Source organism: Ambystoma mexicanum, chromosome 5p, assembly GCF_040938575.1.
Source record: "Ambystoma mexicanum isolate Mex_15411 chromosome 5p, UKY_AmexF1_1, whole genome shotgun sequence".
NCBI classification, from domain to species: Eukaryota; Metazoa; Chordata; class Amphibia; order Caudata; family Ambystomatidae; genus Ambystoma; species Ambystoma mexicanum.
The window spans coordinates 413,477,425-413,502,982 of record NC_090930.1 but is presented as its reverse complement, the minus strand read 5'-3'; the positions used below and the strand labels follow the sequence as shown (position 1 = coordinate 413,502,982).

Sequence of the window (25,558 nt, the reverse complement as noted above, 5' to 3'; positions counted from 1 at the left end):
TCTTTTCACAGTGGACGCTTAGGTGCTGCAGACAGTGCAGGTTGCCACATAGAGTTTTATAGTTCCTACTTTCAGGCTGTTCGGCCCCGTCCATCAGTCTTCGGTCAGGAGAGGAAAGCTTGGGTCGATGCAGAGGTGCGTGATCTCATTCAGAAGGGGCAGTGGTTCCCGCAGTGATGTCAGCTTAATCTTTTTGGTACCCAAACCAGATGGGGAGTTCAGACCGGTTATCAATCTCAAGGCCCTAAATTCCTTTGAAGTGTATCGTCACTTCAAGAGGGAAGGGATTCATCTCAGAGACTCCCTCCTGCAGAGGGATTGGATGGGCAAGATAGACTTGAAGGATGCATACTTGGTAGTCCCAGTCTTTCCCCCTCATCAGGAATTTATGCAGTTTCAGTGGCAGGGTCGGTGTTGGCAGTTTGTGTCTCTCCCGTTCGGTCTCTCCTCAGGTCCATGGTGCTTCACAAACCTGCTGAGGCCAGTGAGGGCTTTCCTGCAGTCGAGGGGAGTGAAGATAATCATTTACCTGGATAACATTCTCATCCTAACGCAGGAAAGACTTCTGCTCTCCCAACTTCGGCTGACTGTGTCCCTGCTTCAGGATATGGGGTTTGCAATCAACCTAGAAACGTATGTCCTCGTTCCTACACAAGGTGTCCAGTTTCTGGGGTTCGTTATAGATTCTCAGCTGTGCCAGCTCTTGTTGGTCCATAAGAGGATGCAGGGGATTCGGTCCCAGATCAGATCCATTCTAAAGAAGGGGGTTTTATCACTGCAGCTTCTTGCTCGATACTTGGGTATGCTATCAGGTCCATGTAAGACATTTTTCCAGCCCTTCTCCATTACAGAGCTCTTCAGAGGCTGAAGAAGCAGCATCTTCAGTCCAGGGCCCTTTATTCTCAGGTGGTGAGCCTGTCTCAAGACGCAACGGCCGAGCTTCATTGGTGGCTGCAGCACATTGAAGTTTGGAACGGATAGGCTATCTTTGGGTTTGATCTTGATATGGTGTTCGTCAAATGCCGTCTGTCTGGTTGGGAAGCTCGAAAATAAGAGGTTTCTACAGGAGGAAAGTGGTCCGCTCTAGAACAGTCTCTTCATATAAACTGTCTTGAGATCCTGATGGGTACCTTTGCAGGGAAGAGTTTCACCAAGGATGGGATGAATTTTTGCATTCTCTTGAGAATGGACAATGTGTCGGAGGTCTGTTACATCAACAAGTTGGGGGGCACTCGGTCCAAGGGGCTAGCAGACTTAGCACGAGACTTCTGGCACTTCTGCCTCAATCGCGGGATTATGCTGCAGGTGGAGTATCTGACAGGCTTCAGCAACACGGTGGCGGATTGGAATTCCAGGCTCCTTCGAAATGGGAATGATTGGAAGCTGTACAGGGAAGTGTTTGCTATCCTGTCAGAAATTTGGGGCCCGATCCTTACGGACCTTTTCACCTCACGCCTCAACAGCCAGGTCCCTCGTTTCTTCAGCTGGTGTCTGGATTCAGACGCAGTGGCGGTAGATGCCTTTCTTCAGGACTGGGTTCATCTTCAGGGGTATGCATTCCTGCCATCCTCTGCTATTCTCTCCCATTCCGAGGGTCTTACTTCCGGTGCGCAGACAGGTAACGTCATTGGTCCTCTTGACCCAATTCTGGTGAACTCAAGTATGGTGCCTAACTGTTCTGGAGCTCGCAGAAGACATTCCCAGAAACCTTCCATCCTTCCCTCTGATAATCACAGACCCGGCGGGGGGGGGGGAGTTTTGTCATGAGTTGATTTTGCAACGGCAGCTACCGCTCATGGCATGGAACATTTTTGCGAGTGCATTCCCGGGCCTTTCAGGAGATGCTTGTCAGGTCCATTAAATGACAATCTTTCGTTTCAACAGTTGTCTGCAAAGTTAACTATGTTGTTATGCCTTATTTCCATGAAAAGGGTTTCCGATGTCAAAGCATTGGGCGTGGATAATAAAGTGTATTCCCCTCAGGGGGCAACATTCTTTATTTCACGTAGGACAAAGGGTTTGTCTACCTCGGATTCTTATCCTTAGTTTCCGCAGGATCATAAATTGTGTGTGGTTGATTGGTTGCAAGCTTATATCAAGGTTACTAATGAGATATGAGCTCCAGCCACCTCTCAGTTGCTCATCTCCTTCAGAAAGCCTTTTGCTGCAGTTTCCTAAGCCACCTTGGCTCGCTGGATGCGTTGGGTTATTAGGGAGCATGGGATAGATATGTCCATCTTTGAGGCTCATTCGGCTCTGGAAGCCATGTCCTCTAAGTCAGCATTGCTAAGGGGAGGTTGGAGGATATCCGCCAGGCAGCTGATTGGTCTGATGAGTCTATGTTTAAGTCTGTTTATCATAGGTAAGTTTAGCATGTAGCTAATGTGGTGTTGCAAGAGCCTTGAACTTGCATAAACGGAAGCCTCCGGTCTCGCCATGGTATAGCTAACCCCCCCCCTCGCACTAGCGTGAGTGGGGGTTCAGATTCTATTGAGAGACACAGGGCGAGTATTATCCCTCCCTCCTTCATATTGACGCTTTGTTTCTTTTCCTCCAGTGGTCGTTTGAGGACAACGTTGGAGTAGTGTCTCAGAAGAAGTGTCAGGAGGATCGAAGGTTCCGGTGAAATTCCATTTTCGGACGGTAGGCGCTTCTGTCTGGAACTTCTTTTCCACTTTCCTCTCGCAGCTTCAGAAGAGGATGAGGGACTAGCTGCATGGGCCTTTATAGGAGGGGAAAGACCATGATCGGCTGTCATGCCAGGACTTCCATCTTGGATTGGGATCTGTGTCTATATTTCTTATGTTGGTATACTGTTTTTAAATGTTTTGGCGTTTTGTAACATTTTCAATTCTTTGCTGCTAGTTGACAGTAAAGGAGTTTATTGCATTGCATAATACTTGCCTCTGTGTCTCTTAATAGAATCTAAACCCCCACTCACGCTAGTGCGGAGGGGTATGGGGGGGGGGTTGCCATTGTTGAGCACCAACAGGGGAACCATAGGGATGAGCATGAGAGTGGCACGCGAGTGCAGTCATGGATCTTGTGCCATCCAGTAAGAAGAGGAGACATCATACACTATGAGGTAGACAAAACAACTACAGAAACATGTATTTCCTCACATGACAGTACCTCAGAAAGGTTGGGGTGGTAGGGCTGGTCCAATGTCTGTTGCCTGTTGGGAGGCAATACCTGTCTTTCAGAGCCACCGGCCTGCCTGGGTAATTACCCAATTTCCCTTGTGGGTCAAACCAGCACCAGGCAGTAAGTGCGCTCTCGCTGCTATATTATGAAAAAATGTATATAACACGTTAAAAAGTTGGTATTGTTTCAGATGGAAACATAATGGCATGCTGAAAAATATGTGGAGAAGTGCATTTCCCAGGCATCCACTAAGCTGCAAGGCAGTAAAAAAAAAAAAAAAAAATCTTCTCCACCTCCCACACCATTCAGCATTAAAAGTGTGCGCGTTTGGCGGAGCACCCTTCGGGAGTCAGGAGTTGCGCGCTCGAGGCAGCATGGCGCGCCGTGGGGGGTCCGCCTGGGGCTTCCTGTCATGCTGAGGGTCACACACTCCCTAACTGAAGCGGGCACCTGGCTGCTTAACACGACCCCGGAAGGATGAGCCGCGAAGTGTTCCCCTCAGGGAACCAGACTCTGTCGGCGCACCTGAATGGAAGTGAAGCGTGCGGCCCCGGCAACGGCAGCAGCGCCGCCACCGGCGGCGCCCAGGAGGAGCCGGCCCCGGGCCTGGGGGTAGTGACGGCCATCACCGTGGCGTACGCCCTGATCATTTCCGTGGGTCTCCTGGGGAACGTCATCCTGATCAGAGTCTTCTTCGCCATTAAGTCCATGCAGACGGTGCCGAACATCTTCATCACGAGCCTGGCCTTCGGGGACCTGCTGCTGCTGCTGACCTGCGTGCCCGTGGACGCCACGCGCTACATCGCCGACGCCTGGTCCTTCGGCCGGGCCGGCTGCAAGGCGCTCTCCTTCATCCAGCTCACCTCGGTCGGCGTGTCCGTCTTCACGCTGACCGTGCTCAGCGCCGACAGGTGGGCCGCCGCCTCTAGCCGCTAGCATGCCTGCATGCATGCATGCACGGGGGCGGCCATTCATTTCATTATAGCTCTGTGTGATCTCCGGCAATTCTAGAATAACTTAACATGAAGTTTAATGTGTGCAATCTTTATAAAGTAACCCCAACAAGTACAACTTTTTGAATATGACAATGCGATTAACTGTCGTTGATATAATAATGACACGTTTGCCACAGTACTTTCGTGTCTTTTTTTTCAATTTGTAATGTTCGGACCGCACTGACCTGAGTGACACATTTCTAAAACTACCTTGCCTATGGCTCAAATGAGAAAACATGAACGGTGCATCACTGCCACCTGGCGGCATTGGGCATTACCACAAGGCAAGACGTAAATCGTGCTTTTGCCCTGGCGATGACACGTGAACGTGGTATGTGCTGTAATACACTTTAAGATTCCCCGTTGGGAATCTTAAAGAATGTTATCTTTTTTCCACCTAGTCTCATGCAGTCAAATGTGTTTACTTTAAACAAAAAAAAAGACATGCAAAAATGTCTGTATTATATATCATATCCAAACTTAGGTGGAGCGTAGTTTGCTTTTATTTAACCTAGTAAAACTTCGTCAATCCATTTTTGCAGATAGCGTGCACATCGTTTGACTGTATATGAATACGCGTCAACACCATTGGGGATTCCTATGGCCGCTGCTGGTTGCATCCGTATTAGCATGGTCTGAAAGTAGCGGCAATGGTAAGCAACGGGGTAACGCACGCCGGCTACTCACGTGTTGCGGCTCACAAGCGCACACGCACCTTATAGCCAACCCTCATAAAGCCATGGCATTGGCATGTACCATCATATGCCCATGTCCCGGCTTTATTTGCTAGATCCTGGCTGCCAGCACAATAATGTTGCTAGGCTTTGCAATGCTATGTTCTGGTGCCCGCATCGCATGGACGATATTACCACCCAAAGCTCCGGTACTCGCACTGTTGCGAAGTATTGTTAACACAGTCTCAGTAATGTGCACCGCTGCCATGAAAAGCTCATGTGCTGGCTCCCTTGTCATGTATTGTCATTAAAAGCCTAGGTATTCATATCAATGCCAACTATTCCATCAAAACCCCAAGTAGTCGCAGCTTTGCTAAAAAAAAAGCAACCCAGGTACCCACCCATTGACCAGGAATGCCATTACCTGCCAGGGTACTGCCAGCATTGCCAGTGCCATTGAAAGACAAGGCACTCCGTGTTGCCAGTAACCGGGGAACCCAAGAGGTTGTTCACTGACCCCATCAGCCCCAAAGATACCACACGAAACATCATGTAAGTGTTGGCAATAAAAGGCCGTGGTTTTTTATTGCACATTACGCAATAAAACACTAAATATCATTGCAATAATATGTTAATGTTAAAGGACATTTATACCACGCACTATCACCACCGGAGTGGTCCCCTGGCGCTCTGGCGGCTCTGAAAGAGGACGAGAGGGGGTATGAGTGGGAGGAAACTGGAAAAGTGCAAGAGAGCAGTGATGTGCTGTTGGCGGCCTCAGACCGGTGGGTCAGTTGGCTGGGCCTGGAGTGTTTGCGGCTGGCAGTCGTTGTGTAGTGTTGTGAGAGTCTGTGTGTTTTTGTTTTGTTGTTGCACTGTAGTGAAGTTTGTGCGGTTTGTTGTGCTGTAGGTTTGCGGTTGTGTTTGGTTTGGAGTTTGAGAGGTGTATGCAGAGGGGGGAAATTGTTAGTGCAATTGGTTAGCAATTGGCATATCTATCCTGAATTGAGGCACTGGTCTTCTGTAATCTCCCCAGATGGGGTTCGGGAGCATCCCTGTGCCTCTGTCCTGATCTGGGACCATCCGGCCTTCAAGGTCCCTTTCACATCTGGTCCCTTCCTTCCCCAGCTTCCCTCACAGCCCTGCCTGTCTTCCCTTCCCTCTCCTACAGCCAGTGCACCTGCCAATGTCCACAGCTCAGCTAATGTGGTGATTGCTAATATCCCGACAATTCTACAACACTGTGGTACCTGGTGGCAACTATGGGGCGAGTGCGGGTGTAAGGTGGGATTAGGGTGGGGTTATTGACTCCGTCTCCCTGGGTGTCGCCTGTGTTCCACTCTACCCGGCGTCACTCGTCCAGGTGGCGTGGCTGCTTCCTAATCGGTTCTGGGAATTGTCCGCGTGCACTCCAGTTTAGTCATGCCTTTTTTTTCCTTTCCATTTCAGTTTTCAGTATGAATGTGGTGTTTTGAAGAGCCAGGTTTTTAGTAATTTCATACATTTTAGGTGATCTTTGGTTTTATTTCTTTTGGGATGTTGTTGCAGGTTTTTGCGGCTAAGTGGTAGAAGGAGGTGCCTCCAAGTTTTTTATTGAGGTATGATTTTGGTTCCAGGCGGATTTCGTTGCTGGACCTGAGGAGTCTAGTTGGCTTGTAGATTGTTATTTTCTTTTATAGGAATTCTGCTCCTTGTCCACTGATTGCCCTGTGCGTTATGCACATTGTTTAGAAGGTGATCCGATGTTTCACTGGGAGCCAGTGTAGTGTCTTTAGGGCAGGAGTGATGTGTTCTCTTCCTGAGAGTTTGAGGAGTAGTCTGGCTGCTGTATTTTGGATCCGTTGTAGTTTCTTCAGGAGGTATAATGGTATTCCAAGATAGAGGCTGTTTGCATAGTCGATTTTTGACATGATGAGGGCGATAATAGTGAGTGTTTTGTGCATGAAGGAGAGGAAAGGTAGGATTCTTCTTGCCGTGTGGAGGAGGAAAAAGCATTTCTTGACTGTTGCATTTATTTGTGGTTCTAAGGTAAGGGTTTGGTCCATCAGGACTCCCATATTTTTTACTAACTTAGATGGTGATGGTTCGGTTCCCATTTCCGTTGGCCACAGGATGGCGTTTCGTTCTCTTGGTCTTCGGATATGATCATGATTTACAATATAATACATAATGTATACTTTTGGGCACGAGGTCCCGAGGTTACCGCCCTCTGGCCTGTGCCGCCTTCTTCTTCTCACATCGATGTGGGCACCGTACGCTGCCCTGCATCTTTCTCTTCTTTTTTCCTCCCTTTTTTTTGGGTAGGAGGGTCCTTGGGGGGGGGGGGGTTTGGGCGGGGGCAGAAAATGTAAACTGCATATGCAGGATACTTGTTTGGTTCCCCGTGCAGGGTCGCAAACTGAACTGTGCTCTCTGGCTGCTCCTTATATTGGCCAGGGACTAGCCCTGGGCTCTGTGTGCTTGTGTGGGGGCTTGTCCAGCCCCTGGCCAGCTGGTGCCAATGGCAATTTGCACCTTGGGGTGCCCCTTTGTTCCTACCTGGGTGTTTCCTACTTCCCTGCCCTGGGTGCTTCACACCTACTTGGTGTCCATGACCAGTGGTGTTGTTCCCTCCCTGCCCCCTCATCCTGCCTAGCACCAGGAGTCTGAGGAATTTGGGGAAAAGCGGAGGGAGAGGGTGTTTTGCTAGCACTTCTACCTGCACACTGGCTGGTGCTCTGCCAGCCCGTGACCTCTCTGTTCCTGTCCTCCTTGGGAGACAGGTTACTAGCCCCCACTTTTCAGCTGCATGGTGCCCCCTCCGCAGCGCTGTCTATAACTGGCATTACTTGATCAGAAACTCAGTGTTGTCAGTGATTGGCATTTCTACCCAGACAGATTGAATCTGATGGTACAAGACACATCTCGTCAGCAGTCCAAAGGTGGCCTGGGGCTGGATTGAGGAGGTGGAGCACACTGGCACTGAACCCAGAGAGAGGGATAGCAATTCACGTAGTACTGGTCATGGATAGCTCATGTGACTGCCACAAAGATGGCACTTACTGGAAGGGTCTTTGTAAACTCAAATGGCACTGTGGTGCTGAGTGAGACCGATCTTGATCAGGGACTGGATGGTTTGCAGAAGACTGGTCTGGTTGATGAGCCCGAATGAACCTACAGAGCGCTGAATACTGAAGCAATCCTTATACGGCAAGTTAAATTGGAGGGTGCTCAGAGGGAACTATGTATACTGGAACAAAGGATACTTCTGTTCCCCCAATGTTGGGTGATGTAGCCACATGGATGTATGTGTTTAAGTGTGGGGGCAAGGGGATGGGTTGTGTGCAGGCAAGGTTTGCTCTGTTCATGGATTGGGCTCCCCGGACTTGAGCTTACTCCTGAGTTTTCTTGACAGATTGCTTTCCTGAGTGGCTTACGTTCCGGTGAAAAACCTGATTGGGGTGTTTTACGGTTGACCTGTAGCCTTCCTTCATGGGATTGGGGAAATTGCATCTGTGCGTTAGAGTAAAGGACATGTGGTGGGTACTGGGGGGGGGGCTGGTTTTAGTTTTTGTACATTGGTTTGCTGGGGCATTTGTGAGGGCGCTCAAGGGGGTGGGCTTTGGATAAGTTATCGGTGATCACTATGGTAGCGCTGAATACACTCAGTTGGAAGGAATGTGTAGGGAGTTAAGAATGTGATCCGAAGGAACAAGAAACGTTCATACCTGATTAGGCATTAGAATGATATAGCCGTACCACAGGAGACGCATAATATGGATATAGTCCTACCACAGGAGACGCATAAGATGGATATAGCCATACCAGAGGAAACACATAAGATGGATATAGCCGCACCACAGGAGACGCATAAGATGGATATAGTCGCACTACAGGAGACGCATAAGATGGATATAGCCGTACCAAAGGACACGCATCTTGTGGAGGCCAAATTGGATAAATTGAGAACTCGATGGCAGGGGCAAGTGGTTGTACCTTGTTTCCTCTTTTGCCTGATGTGTGCTTATCTGGGTTCCGGATTCTATACAAAGTACTATGATTGACCCTGGTGGTAGACACATAGGAGTAATTGGTAGACTGTGGGGCACGTGAAAATGCTGATGGGTACCTATGCACTGAACCCGGAGCAGCTGATGGTAGAAATGATTTATAAGCTCAGCATAGGGCACTGGACACTCCGAGCAGGGGTGTGAGACCACAGAGCCGGGCATCTAAGATTCTATCCAGGATTATATCTGATTTGCTTCTTTGTGAGGTACTGAGGTTGAAGCCTGGTTTAGAGCATTGCTATTCCAATGTATTCTGGTGTACATGGCTCCTTTTTGCGTATTGACTCCAATCTTTTAGGGGACGATGTTGCTGGTCTGGTTTGGGAAGTGGAATTCCTGGCTAGAACCCTAACTGATCTCGTTCCACTGGTGTTAGAAATGGAGTCGCTTCTGTGTTTCCCCCAGTCCCATGTGGAGATTTAAGAACAATATGCTAGTGGACTTGGCATTTAAAACTTCTCTTAATAGTCACCCGTTCTAGTACGTAATTTGGGATCCACTAAACCTAGGCATACTGATTGGGAGTCGCTGAAAGTTTTTTTTATAGAAGTTTATATTTTAACTAAAGGTGAGGTTTGGCGAGCACTGATGAGCAGAGTTCTCTGCCTTGAGAGGGAGATGTTGGGGTTGGTACAAAGGGAGGGCAGGGGTGACTATGTGCAGGCCTACAAAAAGAACAGTGGGAGGGAGCTTGATGGAGCACGTGACGGGTTGTCCGGGTTTGATTATGCTGCATATGTGGCACACCATCTTGCTGAGGTTGATGAGGCCGGTAGCTTCTTGCCTGGTTGCTGATGAGTGTGACAATTTGCAAGGTATCGCCACTTCTCCCCAGGAGGAAGCCCTTTCCCATGAGACTAGGGAGGTGGGCTGCTACCCAATAGATCTCTTGTGGTGGTGTAATGCGGGAGGACCTCCTGGGGAGGGACTCCCCTTCTGGGGAGAAGGATGATCACCTAGGGCATAGCCCATTGGCCAACGTCACACCCCAACCTTCCCTAATGCCCCCCTCTAACCTTCCATGTCAAACAACTTTCTTGAAAGTGGGTCTATGTATTTCTGTAGCATAGGAGAAACCTCCACAACAAAGTACTTTGGTTTGTGACCCACCCTATGTTACCTCTGATTTTGTTGCCTTTGTTATTTACTCGTTTCTCAATGATTGTAAATAATTAATTTCTAAACTTTATAATATCAATTGTTTCAGCCTCAGAAGAAGAGCCAAGTCTTGAAACCCGTGTCAGGCTGACCTTGCTTAAAATTAAAATATTGTGCAATTGTGCCTCAACAAATTGTTTCATGTTTGGCACAGTGTGATTGCATATTCTCATAAACTGTTTCACTTGCACTGTGGAGTGTAGTGCAACACACCCACACCATACAATTACCTGCTGCCCACAAACAAAACAAATATATTATTGGTGCACGCGCTGGGAGGTCTGTGTCTTCCATGCCCCTCTCTATGCATAATCGGGGGAGGCTTTTCTAAGCCTGAATAGGTGCAGTGATGAAAATGAAGGCGTCGCGGTGGTCAGTCTTGACTCCTACAATGTTTTCGATTATGGAGATTGGAATTCTCAATGGCTGGTGCTTGAGAAGATGTTGGTTGGGTAGCCCTCCTGAATGGAGGGAAGGTCTATGTCCAGGTCCATGTTACTGAGATTTTGTCTACTCATTGGTTGGTGAGTAAAGGAATGTTGCAGGGCTGCCAGCTATCCCTTATGATTTAGCCCTTGTGATTGTACCACTAGCTACAGTGATAGGCAGGAGACTTTAAGCTGCTGGGTTACGGAAGGACACATTGAATTTGACTGTATGTGAATAACATAATATTGTATGTGCATGACCCTGTAGGTAATTTGGAACGTGTGCTTGATCCAGTTAAGCAATTCAGGCTCTTGTCCGTTCTGGTTTTTAACCTCTATACAATACCTGAGATGGTTGGTAGTAGTTTAACTCATTTAGGAATGGAGACTCCTGCTGGTGGCTTTAAGTACCTTGGGATCGAAGTTTGTGCAAACTGGGATTGGGTTTATCAGTGGGATGTAGAACATGGTGTGATTGTGTTTAGCAGGTTGGTGGAATTCAGGTCAAAATGTCCACAATCAGTACTAGGGCTTGTGGCACTTGCAAAGATGCTGGTGCTCCTGAGGTTGCTGTTTTTCCAGGTTATGTTAATGCCAAATGAATACTTAAGTTACATATGATATTGGGAAAATGTACATGGAAAGGCGGGATTTGGAGAATATTGTCAATGTTTTATTAGGTTCTTAATTGAGAGCGGACCCAGCTTCGAGAAGCAAGAGAGCGCTTTACAATCATAGGAGGAAGAATATGGTTAGGAAGCATAGAAACAAGAGAGTGGAGTTCAGATGGAGGTGTGATAATCAAGGGTATTCATCCCTTCTCCCCAAGGGGGAGCCCTCCCCCTTTGAGGCTAGGGAAGTGAGCCTGCTCCAGGAAAAACCCTCCCTATGGGTCTGAGCAAGTGGAACCTCACTGGGGAGGTCCGGCATTTGTGAGAACGGAGAAGCCTTGTGAACCAGGAGAGGAGAATCCTAGGTCCAGTGTGGCATGGCCACAACAACATTGTGGTGGGCAGTACGCCCGGTGAACTCAGCCGAAACCATCACAGTGGGGAGTGTGCAAGCCTCCCTGGTGCATGCTCTCGTACACTTCAGCAAAACGAGAGACGGCCGAGAACGGGAAGCCGGCGACACCGAGAAGCATGAAACACAAAGCAGAAGAAGGGGACCGAGTGGGTGCCAAGCCCTACCACGTTCCTCTGTACTATAAAAGGTAACTGGGAGAACGGGAGAAGTGAGAGGCCGTCAGGGCACCATTATAAAACGAGAAGAACTCGGCCCAGTGAGACAAATGAGATACTGAATGTTAAACTGTTTAACTGGAGGTTTGAAAAGAGCTAAGGAGAATAACAAATAAACCAGAAATAAAAGTAGTTAGAGACTGGGCACAAATACCCTGGGAAGAGGGGAAAGTGCCCAATGATTTAAGAAGAGTGGAGAAAGCTAGAGATAAAGGGGCTCACTACAAGATTGGTGTTATCTTGGTGGAAAATCCAGTGAGATACCACCAGACTCACTGGAGCACAGCTAGGCAACCAGAGCCGCAACCGAGGAGCTCCATTTGCCGAGCCTCCTATTTCCGGACCCGCAGGGAGCCGGAAGGCGTGAGCCGGCACATCTCCCTAAGGCACTCTACACAAGGCACGCTCATGTTCAGAGGCGACAGAGTGCCAGGGCCCAGGAACGCTGCAAGTGCCTTCCACCCTCTGCGCCCCAACCTTTTGCAAACATCTTGACTGCAAACCGTGAACTGCACGGTAAGATCCCTACTACCCATCTCCACCTTCGTCTGTCTGCTCCTCTCCATGAACTCGAGCATGCGCCCACATACCCCTACCTGCAAGTGCCTTATCAGAAAAAGTCTCATGACTCCACTCCCTTAACGCGTAACTACCTAGTACGGCATATGGTCACCAGCCTGTGCTCACTGCACCCCACTCTACTCAATGCCATATCGCCCAATGTTGCCTTATATCTGCATTAACTTAAGTGCTTGACCTACTGATGGCGTCAGCAATTACACCAACTGCCTAACCTCTGCCACTTGTTAAGCCCACTCATACAACTGCATGCTGTAAACAGCCACATTGGGCTCACCGTTTGAACGCTGCATCTAGCCTAATTGTGCCTCAACATTTGAATGCTGCATCTAGCCTAATTGTGCCTCACCACTTGAATGCTGCTTCTAGACTAACTGTGGATAGCCATGATCGATGCATAAGTATATAGCAGCCCTACCCAAACTATACTAGTGCACCTAGCAACCACCTACCTCCTGCTGTACCATACCCTTGATCATGAGTAAAATCCTAGGGACCCTGAGACTCCAAATAAAACTAGGCCTCCTCGCCACTATGGCCACTCCCACTCCAACATCATGCCCCCCCAAGGACAGAAATATGAGATTGTGAGCAAGACTACCATGTCTCTACGATCCCAAAACAAACTTCAATAAAAGAAGCATCACATGTAATACACTCCACTCCATAGAACCACCCAACAAAAGCACACAGCAACATAACTCCCACAAACTTTCGTCTGACCATCCAGATACTACTCCTAGAATCACTCAGAGAGTTAACGCATCTACAACCACACCCTCCCCTTAAACAAAAAACACTAGCACCCTACCACTATCTAGGTCACTAATCGATGCCAGATCCATGGTGGCCGACGCTAACGAGATCGCCGACACACTCACCAACGAGAATCTGGACCTAATGGCCATAACAGAAACATGGCTCCATGGGGCTGAAGGACCTGCCCTCATGATAGCAGTACCAGATGGATATGTCATGATGCCTACCCCCGGGCATCCGGATCAAGCCCATCAGCCCCGGGAGCAGACATCCAGATATTTAATAAAACCTCAGCAGCCCCGATGGGGGCTGTCTGGGTTCAGTCCTGGCGCCATAGGCACCAGGCTCATAGTCTTTACTTACCTCATGCAGACCATGCTGCAAATGAATCCAAGCCAATGTGAGGCCTGGATGGGACTATTTTACTACAGGGACACATTCTTTTACTCGGGTGTGGTTCTAGGGACTTCTTACCTGGAACTACTTTGGAGGCTATCTAAACCACGCCCGAACAGCAGCACATGCTTCGCGTTATTCTGCATCCAGCAGCGTAACGCTCACCGTGCCTGCAGTCAGCATCCAGGGTTCAGCCACGCCCGTCTCGAATCCAGAGCTCCTAGCAATAGAAGAAAGAAGAAGGAAAGGTTAGAAAACAGATATTATTTCAATCCTTACCTGAATTCCGGATCCATCACGTCTCCGAACTTTAAAAAGACATTATTCTACACGCGTCGCATCGCCAGCTGCAGCGCCGCGCCATACTCACCAGTCCTTGCAGAATTTCTCGATCCGGCGCAGCCTCCATCATTTTCTCCGCCGAATTCCACCATCTAGGGGACAAAAGAAACATAAGGGGAGCCGAAAAAGCAACCAAATACAACCTCTCCACCATAGACTTACCTGATTAACAACCGGAGGCATTATTCTGTAACAAACCGCAACTTCTTACGCCGCACCTGTAAGGAGAGAGAAACCAGCCATTTAAACACACGCATCTTTTGCTGGACAGTGTTGGGTAATACAGACTCTTACCTGAACACCATCAGCTGCCACAAGACAATCTTCCCTTGGACCCAGCTGCAACACAAGAAAGGAATGTACAAGAGTGAACATCGGACATATTGAACTCTTTGAACTTTATACTTACGGGTTCTCGGCTGGAACCTCAGAGTCAATATTCATCCGGAACTCTTCCAACGCCTTCAAACCAGTGAAGTAACTGGTATCAACGCGCCCTGCATTCCACGCAGGATGGAGAGCTCATCATTTACAAACATAAGGTGAGCTTACTGAAAGTGAATCGGTGGTGATTAGTGGGGAGAACAGTGGGGTGCCATTACTAGAATCCACGGGTGGCTAAATCCCTTTCTCCACTTGCAGGAGAATACTTCTACGGGTCAAGCAGACGAGGTTAGGCGGTCCAGTCCAGTCTGTCATCTCTGCACTACGCTTCACGTTGGAGGAGGTCGCAGCTGTCCAGGTCTGGTCGACACCCCTGTGGGAGCCAGGTGAGCATAACAGGATGCCAGATACTCGGAGCAGACAGACCCAACACCAGAAGCGGCGGTTTAGCCATTATCCATAAAACCAATGTAGCTCTCAGGCTTGCCAATGCTCCACCCAACCAATCCTGCGAGACCCTCACTGCCAAACTTCACCTATCCAACAACCGGACTTTAACCATACACATGGTCTAGAGACCTCCTGGGCTACTTGGCTCTTTTGAAGATGACCTAAACTGCATCCTATCCCATAATACCAAATACCACTCGCAAATATAGCTTATGGGTGACCTCAACCTCGGATTTAACGATAATGACGACAAACAGGCTCACTCGGTTGCTGCTATTCTAAAGGACTACGGCCTGCCACAAAATGTCACCTCTCCAACACATATCAAAGGAAGGACCTTAGACTGGGTTTCTGACTTAAATTGCAACATTAATATTACAAACACAATACCACAACCGTGGACCGACCACTTCCTAATCACCTTCTCTGCCTCTCTGGACCTTATCCGCCCTAATACTATAGTCATGGCACCTTCCCTCCCTACTAGGAGAAAAAGGACATCACAGCAGAAAAGCTACTACCACATCTCCTCCCTGACCTCAATAACCCACCCAACAATAAAGATCCCACCTTACTAGTCGAAACCTTCAACCGTACCATGACCAAAGCTTTAGAGATTATTGCACCTGTCAAAACACGTAAAAGCAAACAGAAAGCCCACCTCAATGCATGGTTTACACCCCAATTGAAGGAATTAAGGGCACAAAAACGCAAGCTACAATCCATTTGGAATCACTGGCCTACTGAAGAAAATAAGCTTAGACTAACAAACCTCTGTAAACTGTACAAAAAAGCAATAATTAGCACAAAAAGGACACTTTCAACAAAAGAATATCAAAACCAAATCAGACACCAAGGAACTTTTCGCTATCCTCCGTGAAATGGAATCTCCCATACGACAGGTGGATAACACTCCCAAGGATAGGCTATGGAGTACTGACATTCAAAACACCTTATCGAACAAAATTACATCCCTCCAGATCAAAATTGCCAAAAAGAAAGACTCACTGCTCCTCCCAGCAGAGACTATACTCCAACAGCAACCATCTCTGCTCACTCAGGACTGCACCACCCGACCATTCAACTTCAGGAAAGTCTCTATTATGGAAACACAAAAAATCATTCTCTCGCTCAAACCCTCCAATTGCAAAGGAGATAGCTGCCCACCCCAAATTATGAAGGATGCAGCTAGAGATCTAGCCCCCTTCATCTCTAAGCTCATTAATGCCTCGTTTACAACTAACCTAGTGCCAAACAACCTTAAACACTCTTGGTACTCCCCCCGCACTCCCTGCTCAAAAAACAAACTCTGGACCTAACCTTCCCAACTAATTACAGACCTATCACTACAGTCCCCTTCTTACTTAAAATCCTCGACAGAGTAGCGTACTCACAAATACAGGACTACCTAGAAGCCAGCAACCTTCCAGGAACTCGTCGGTCCAGATTCCGCCCCCCTCCGCGGCACAGAAACAGCCTTGATTGACCTCAAGACTCAAATTTATGAACTAAAGGACAAAGGGAACTCAGCTATGCTACTACTCCTCCTTGACCTATCGGCGGCTTTTGACCTAGTGGACCACACAGTCTTATGTAACCACCTCAGGACAGCCGCCCATTTCTCAAGTAATGCCATAACATGGGTTTAATCCTTCTTAGCAAACCGCACCATGAGAGTCTTCGCCCCTCTCGCAGACCCCATTCAAGTCCCCTGCGGGGTACCTCCGGGATCTTGCGTCTCCCCCACCATGTATAACATATTTACTAAGCCCCTGTTCGACAAGTTGGACAGACTGGGTGTCACCTACACCAATTATGCAGAAGACACCCATATCCTCATCCCCCTTTCGGACAACTTCCTGAAGGACTCGGCCTTAGTAAATAAGATATACCTCCTCATTCAGGCATGGACGGCATCCCATGGCCTCTGCCTGAATGACGACAAAACAGCTCCTAATCCTAAGCTCCGAGACGGCCATAAAAAAACTCGACCCCAACTACGCCACCTTCAATATCGACAACAACGACATTAAAGTGGTACCTGCTGTTAAAACCCTTGGCTTCTATCTCGACTCTGCGCTTTCCCTCAAGAAGCAAGTCAACTCACTAGCATCCTCCTCAGCATATACCTGCAAACTGATCTGAGCTTTTATACCATTCCTCTCTGAAACCAGCCGCATCACCCTAGCCAAGGCACTCATACTATTGAGACTGGACTACTGCAACGCACTTTATGCGGGCTCCAATAAGTACATCATAGACAAACTCCAAAGACTCCAAAAAAATGCCCTAAGAGCAGCTCTCAATATTCCCGACAGAGATCATATCTCTGCATTCAGAAGAAATATTCACTGGCTCAACATGAAAGACAGGGTCCTCCTCAAAACACTATCCCTGACCTCCAAATGTCTAAATAACATTGCGCCTCCATACCTTACAGAGAGAATCAACAGGAAAACCTCAAACCGGCCCATGAGATCAACCAACAAACTCCCACTTGAGCTCAGAAATGACCAACCCTACCCCTCATTTAGGCGAAAAGTTCTAGCATGGCTTTGGACCAATGATGGCTAAATGAAGCTCCAGATGAATCTCCCCTTACCCAGACAGCGCTCCCTCCTGACCTCCCTACCAATTGCATATATGCCACCTTACCACCAGCAGATACTCTGCCTACTTCTCTCATTAATATGATCACCCACTGTAACATTGTATAGATGACTATGCCTGTATATAACTATGTATGTAAATCCTGTTTGCATATGAATACTGTGTATGTAAATCCTGCATGTATATAACCACTGTGTAACTAAGCTGATAAGAATCCTTGTAATGCTGGCGCCCAACTACCTTCGGGTCTCGGCTGCACCATATCAAATAAACAAACAAACAAACAAACTGTATTACTGTTACTGCCACTTGGTCCGGATTTATTACTGCCAGATTAAATGTGGTGGTAGTTGGTGTTAGCCTCCATTAATTGGAGTCCATTGGACTCCATTGTGGATTTTTGGCAGAATTACTGCAGCTGTAATTGTGGCAAAAGTTGGCAGAAAGGTGGCAGATTTACCTCCAGCTCATAGTGGGAGGCCACCATGGTACCATTATGAAACTAGAAGAACTCGTCCCAGTAAAACAGACGAGATACTGAATATAAAACTGTTTAACTGGAGGTTTGAAAACACCCTAACGAGAATAATGAACAAACCAAAAATAAAAGTAGTTGGAGACTTATTTGATTAAACATCAGTTTAAATGTCCTTAACGTGTCTGACTCCTTCTAAACTGCCACAGAGGGCAATGGTCCGCAATGGATCTACAAGTAGCCAGGGGAGGAAACTGAGGTGATCAGATAACTGTGCAGAATCCTGCAGAGTCCTCACAGAGATCCTGCCTAAAATCTGCTCCCAGGTGGCCAGGGGAAGGCAACCGCTACCTTATCCTAACCCTGGGGTTGGTACCAGCTGGGTAGATCACCTGAGAGGAGAAGGACACCACAGGAATGAGATGACTCTGTTAGAAGAGTCTCGGTATTCATCCTCTTTGGAGGATGAGACTTACATAGTACCAAAGTACCTAATGTCTTGTCCGAGTAAGGCTTCCCCACCTAAAGTTACACAAAATGCCAGTTGTGAAAATTGGTAAGGGCAGCCTAAAAATGGTAGATGTAAGAATAAGAGAATTGATACATTCACTTCAGATAGTTGTAATTCCCCCTTAGATTGGAATTATAAAACCAAAACCCAATCATTCATTCCTTTTGGAAGCCTCTCCTGAAAGTACATTGGCTAAAATATTTGACCGGAGTGCAATAAATAAGGTTAAAATAAATCAGAACATTAGGGACTCCATGTCCCATAATGCTCTAGATACTGGGACGAGGAAGAGGCGCTCAGAGGTGCAGAACAATAACATACGGTCCAGTGGTTCTAATGACCCACACCTGAGCGGGACTTTTGAATATTTAAGCACCCCTCAGGTGCAGGCCATGAATAGACATAAACCGCAGCAGTGGAGGCAGCAGAAACAAGAAGGTGAATACATCTGTGCTGCCGCAGTGTATCCAGCGAGTCGCGGAGCCAAGAGGGGTCGTTAAAGCTGGAAATCCAAGTTGCAGGGATCGTGCAGCAGAAATCGGTAAAGGGACCAGCTGTCCCATGGGAGAGAAAGGCTCTACTGATTCCAGGGCTCACACCAGTGATTGGAGTTCACCGGAGTACTTGGGGAGTGGAGCATGCTTCTATTGCAGAGAGTGCAAGCAACAGAAATGCAACAGGAGTTGTTGGATGCCCAGATCCCTAAGAGAAAAGAAGTGGTAGTATCGGCAGGTTGAACGGAGGCGCAGAGGAAAGCCGGTGAGTTGTCCTTCGGTAGAAAACCCTGGTGTGCTCCGTATTAGACCATTAATAAGAAACAATGGTTTTGAATACCGAGATAATGAAGTAAAGCAGTAAAGCATAACGATTACTTCGAAGGGAAACAAGCAGAGACACATTGTAACCCGAATGTTAAAGCAAAGAGGGGACGCAATTGTTTTGAACACCAAACTAATGAAGTGAAGCAATATTGGCATAACCATTGTATTGAGAAAAACCATAGAAGAAACATTGTAGCTTTCATTGTCCAATTAAATATATATATATGGTTGCAAAGTTTACGTTTGAATACAACTATGGTTTTATTAAGTTGAATAGCCATATGATACCTATATGATTTATGTTGTATGTATAGGTGTGAGGATTAGAAATTTAGAGTGTGTTCCTTTAGTCTTAGTTTGACAGGCAGGGAAACCCTCATTGGGTTAGGGAAAGTGAGGCATTTATCACACCCTTATTTAATAAATGGCTACTTGTGATGTTATCTACTTGTCCATCTCTCATATCTGACCCTCACTTCACCCAGTCTCGGGCAAGGGGGAATTTGGCGGTGTATGGGCCTAATTCTTGGGGAGGAGCCATTCCTTGAAGAGGAGGGTCTTGAGCTCCTTCCTTAACTCTATAAGTGATGGGGTGAGTCGGATGTTGATGGAGAAGAGGTTGCAGACTCTTGGGGCATAGGCAAAAAATGCCTGCCTTCCGTTTTTTTTTCCTTCCTGCACCAGCGGAGTTCAAGTCTGCACATGTCTTTACTTGCAGTTACCTGCAGGGCTGGGGGCTATCAGCACCCCTGACTTTAAAACCTACTACTAGTACACTCAGTTGCAGCATCTAGTGGATTGGTGTCTGCACCCACAAGCAGACACCATGGCCAACATGTTTTCGACTGTGCGTAAACCACTTGAATCAGTCGATCTCTTGAGGGTGCCCTAGTGGAGGAACGGAAATCAATCCCTTCCCCGGTGGCCACACTGATACGTGCAGTAGACTAGGCTATGCTCTCAGTGGAGAGAGAGGTGCACGACTGTACCGGATAGGTCGAGTTGAGGATTTATATACAGACTAGTGGAAAAGCCCATGTGCACAGGAAGACATTTTCACAGTGTAAATATATTATGTGGTGTATTTTAGTGTGATTTATTTTAATAGAAAATAAAATTGTAAAGGATCTTGTCTCTTTTACGCAGCAGAGTAGTAACCACAAACAAAATCTCACATAATCTGTTGAAAGTTCAAAATAGTAGATACGGCAATTGTTGTATCCTCGCCTCATTTTGGATTCTTCTCACAGGTTTTGGACTCAAATATATAAGGTTAAGAGATGTCGGTGAACTACAATTCATGTGCAGTACATGATTCGAGGCAAATGTGAGATAATAAAGTAAATTGATGTCAAAGTTTAAAACGTACATGAAGAATATTATTGATATAATAATACGTACCAAGAAATATTACAATGAATAATTACATAATGCATAAGTATATTTTTTAAAAGTAATTCATTTTTATTAGAAACAGTGCTTAATCAAATGAATTTCAGTTTTTTTAAAAAAAATGTAATCTATATATTTTCCTAGTGTATGAAACTTGAAGAATGCTGTTAAAGTCGTATCCCTGTCTTTGGCATTTTCTACAGCTAATTGTATGTTATTGTTGAAATACATTTTGTTCACCTGGAAGATGAACTTGAAGTATTATTGTTGTATGTGTAAGGCAACAGATCCCTGTATTAGTGATAACAGTCGAAGCATCCAGGACCGCTTCGGACAAGCATGCATCTGGCCTTTTATCATATAGTATGATGATGCAGCTCTTACATACTGGGAATTTCGGGATCAACATTTTACTATTCTACTTAACATCCTAGAATATGTGAAAACCTCCTGGAATATGCAAAATTGATGGTGGATGTTGGATCTCTTTGGGAAGAGTTTCCCATCAAGGCTTTGATACACGCTATTAATGTTTCACTGAAATGTCTGAGGGAGGAAGGTAAGTGTTTATCAGAGATTTATGCTGCTGAGATGGTGTCCAGAACAGAGGGTGGGGTTAAGGTGAGGATTAAATGGGGGTGTGGGGAGATGACCTAGGGGGAAGAGATGACTGATGGTGAACGAGCCAGAGTCTTACGTCATGCGAAACGGGTTTCTAGGGATGCTCGCTTCCAATAAATACAATACGAATGTATCATGAGAGCACATATTACTTCAGTACTTATTGGAAAAACGTTGCCAGGGGCTGACCCAAGCTGACGGCGTTCACTAGCTAAGCTAACTGTAATACAGATCCAAGCATCAGTCCAGGTATGCTTGCTGGGTTTGCTTCATGAGGGAAAAGTCAAAAGGAATAGGATGCTTACTAAGGTGCCCTCCCTCGGACTGATTCTAGCTAAAAGGAGCACTGCGATGGCCTGAAAATCCCAGGGTAGTACGGTCCTAGGCCGATGGCAGAGAATCTCAAGAGGTTCATTCAAGCTGAAATAAATATTGCTGACAGATCAGCTGGACCTGAAACTGAGACTGGTTACTATAGTGAATGGCATGAGGTGTGGGATATGCTGCAAACCCAGTCTGACCTGAGGCCGTCCTGGGCAAATCTAATTGTTTGGTATAGGTGATGATGACTGTAAGCTCTAATTTAGTTTATATGCCCTAAAACATGATGGCAAGCTGGAGAACTGTACATAGAGCTATGGATTTCATGATGCACTAGTTTGTGTATGGATGGGGATGAATGGATTGCACAACTGTGGTTCATTTATTTTGAAATTATTTTCATATTTTAAGGCAACTTTGAGGAATCTAGACAATTCGTCCCTGCTTTCCACAGATGACCCACTCCCTGAGAGGCTAAGGAGGTCAGCATGCTATGCAAGACCCTCCCTAGGGGTTTGGGCAAGTGGGACCTCACTGGGATTGACTTCCATCTTGGGGACAAGGACTCCCATTTCTGAGTGGAACTGCCAGTCCAAACCACATTGTCCACTTATATGGATGTAGAAAAGACTTTACTATCTCCTACAACAATTGTATTCCATAAAGATCTTTCTTTGTATGTGTTGGCTATAGGCAATGCTGAACACAGCCTGAAAGCCTCAGTCAGCGAAGGAGGACAACGTTCCGTTTGTTCATGTGATGTATATAAGAGAAAAAAACTGCTACAGAGAAGAAGGAACCACTAGGCAGAGGCGAGCCTCTGAATCGTTGGCGTCCTGGAGGGGTGGAGCGATGCAGGGCTATGGAGCTTGTGGCAGCAAGGAGTGTTAGGGAAGCGATAGACAAATGCCTGAAGGTTGGTGTTACACCTGACCAAGAAACCCAGGTCAGAGAAGGAATCGAAACGGAAATACCCACGTCTCATTTGGTAGCGCAACCACAAGCAAGTTGTGGTGGGCTCGGATGTCAGTAAGGTATGCAGACACAAGATCCTTGGAGGGAGCCTGAGTCCCCCCGAGCTCCACATACGTCCGACCATAGCTATAGAGATGGGTAGTCACGGGGAAAGCGGGTGAGGTTATAGGAGCCTGAGAAACCCGACGGAGAAACTACTAATAAAAGGTACAAACATTGTGATTGACGGATGTGAAGGCTATTGATGTTATGGGAGCCTGAGCAACCTTAATGTGCAAATACCTTATGAAGAGGGGACCAAGAAAAATACAAACATTGTGAATAAGAGTGGGTGCAGATATTCTATGATGGGGGTATTGAGACAGAGATGGACACTTTGAACTTAGACTGAGCAAGTAACAGAAGGTAAAGAATTATGTTTTGGTTGTTTTCAATAAATGTCGGAAGAATGGAGATGTTTACAAGAGACATTTTCTTTGATGACTGCAGAAAGTGAAACTCTAACTTGATACAAAGACTGCGAAAAACATCCTGTTTTGTGAAAAAGGAACTTTCGAAGCCCTGAGCACATCAAGAATAAATTGGGCCACGTTAAGGCTATTGAACAAAGCCTCACAACACTGTTTTTAGTTGATGATTTTTCTAAAGTTGTAGGGCCAGTTAGTGGCTAGGACTTGATTGAAGAAATGTTATTTTAGACTTAAAGCCCCCCTTCGATTTTGTTTTGTTAGGTAGAGAACTTCCCTCATAGCGATAGGGCTAGTTGGATGTTTTTACCCATTATATTTTGAATAAAACCTTGTGTGAACAAACTCCAATTGTCTTAGTCCTTCTAGTTTGCCACACAACCTTTGATACACTTTGAGCCTGCTGATCGAGTATACTTAATGTAACCCATTATGTACTGATTTCTATGAGATCATATATGGATAACTGCCTGCCTCGCCTGTAAGGTAACCACCACCGTAGTCCGCCTACCTAACAGCCAAACTAAAAACATTGTGCAGCACAAGGTTATCTGACAACATCACCAGACTGGAAACTAGACTGGCTCACAAGGGGAAAACTAGGAAGCACTCCTTGGCTTGCTAGGCTCCGGTCCTCTGTAACTCTATCAAGGTTGCATTCCAGATTGCTACAAGTCTCTTTCAGTTTAGAAAAAACTGAAGACCTGGCTCTTCCAGCAACACCTTGGTTTAACCCAGATGTGGACTACCTTGTGTACATCGGTATATTCTACTGTGATAACTTTTACTAATGTTTAAGTGATGATCTGTTAAATTCTCGCTACCATTGTTTATGCTCTATGTACAGCATCTGTTTCTTGTAAAGACTTGAGGGGGGTCTGTACTTCTGCTCTCTATATGGTAGAGGAGAGGCACAGAGGACCCCAGCCAAGATTCTCTATTATTGGTACGTGGTCAAGCAATCAAGACCTAGCTTCTCAGGAGGTGATGCAGGCTGGTTCCTAAGTACAGTGTAGTCCCCAAGCACCCACAAAGGAATGTCTGCACACTGTATCGGTTAAAACACAGTCTTTATATAATTTATATTGAAGGTTATGTACACTATCACAATAACTCACTTTGTGCTCAGAAAATCAACAATGGTAAATATATACAGTTCTACAGTGGTACCACAAAGATTATCAGATCTCATTAAAGTGCATCAACTATACTGTCAAAATGTCACATAGATCAATAAAGAGGAAACCAGCAGTAGAGAGAGGAAGGAAAGCAAGACGGTTGAACAATTGGCAGAATACTAGTCGCTACCGTTAAACACAGCTCTGTGTGGAGATCCCCCCCCCACCTGGGCAACCTGTAGAATAAAGATACAAGCCCAGTCCATATGTTCATAATGGACTTCCCAATAGTTCTGCAACCCCAAAGTACCTGGCATTGTAGCGTTTCTCGGCGGGGAATCGACAGCCCTTCTTGAGTGCCCTCCCTTTAAGGCAGGAGTCGCGGGTCATCGAACGTCTGACGGAGAACAGGGTGAGCTATGACGGTAAAGTGGCGCTTCGTTCCTAGCAGTGCTCGTTGATGGGGAAGCGTAAACGTCCTGCAAGGAAGAGGCGTGCGGGACACCTCGGTGTCGATAGTTCTGGACCGCAAAGAGTTTGAAGAACTGTGGCCCAGCAAGGGCGTCGAGTCCTCGGCGTCTGTGGTCTTTGGGTGGTGGGAAACCCACCGGCGGATGCTCCTCGGGGCGTCGACGGTCAGGCATTCTCCAGCAGGATACAGCGGCGACGATGCGGACAAGAGCGTCCTTGGATCAAATTAAGTTTTTAGGCAAACGGGAGCACGGCGGCTCTGGTCGGCGACGGCGGTCGTCGACAGTGGCGGAGAACAGTCCGAGTGCTTCTCCTTGGGATTCCGCAGCAGTCCCCATCTCGGGTCGGGAGCCTATCGAAGGTCTGTCTACCAGGGAGCTCTGGCAAAGATCAGCTGGTGCACGATGGTCCCTCGTAGCTCGGGAATATGATGCCTTACCAGGTCCTCTCTGGGTCAGTCCTTGAAGACACAGAAGCTTTCAGATTGTGAAGGAGTGCAACAGCAATTCTTCTCATCCAGCGGGGCTTCAAGGTCAAGCTTTAGTTTCACTCCAGTTACCCTTCGGCTTCTGAACACGAATTCTAGCAGTGAGAGGCCCCCAGATATACTAGTTGATCTCCCATTCATTCTGCTGGGTCACACTCAGGCAACCAATCGGTCAGAAGGGCATTCATGCAGGCAGGCATCCAATCAGGTGCATAGTGCATGCAGGCCATTCACTCCTCTCCAGACACTCAGAACTATTTATGTGTATTGGGACAAGTACCCAGCCATTCAACACTCCACACTGCATTCATACCAGTTTCGGGCAGGGCTGTCTCAGTCATTGTGTCAAACACCAGATACTAGACACCCACAACACAGAATGCGTATTCGTCACACACTCCATTCACCGTGGTCCCACCCACAGTGTGTACCCACAACATACAGTCACTGGGAAGGCTCCAGCCAGTCTGGCCTGGACTTCACAACAACACCATATATGGAACTTCCACCCAACAGCCGGTCAGGGGGAAGGGACAGAGCCGGAGCTTCCCAGGACTTTGGGAAAACAAGGTAACAGGCAATAGAAAGCAAGAGGCCACGGGGGCCATCTTGTTTCCTATCGGGAATCAACTGATCCCAATGGCAGGGCCTGGGTATCCCAAAATGGAGGATACTCAGAGCACCTGTCAA

The 25,558-nt window shown here is 47.0% G+C and overlaps 1 protein-coding gene across 1 annotated transcript in view; it reads left to right on the top strand.

Annotated features, from left to right (window-relative positions):
• The first annotated feature begins 3,447 nt into the window (after positions 1 to 3,447).
• BRS3 (bombesin receptor subtype 3) overlaps positions 3,448 to 25,558 on the top strand; it is a 189,306-nt gene continuing 167,195 nt past the window's right edge. The window contains exon 1 of the mRNA XM_069612802.1: positions 3,448 to 4,055. Within this exon, the coding sequence (XP_069468903.1) occupies positions 3,622 to 4,055 (434 nt within the window). The 5' untranslated portion in view covers positions 3,448 to 3,621. The remainder of the gene's footprint in view (positions 4,056 to 25,558) is intronic.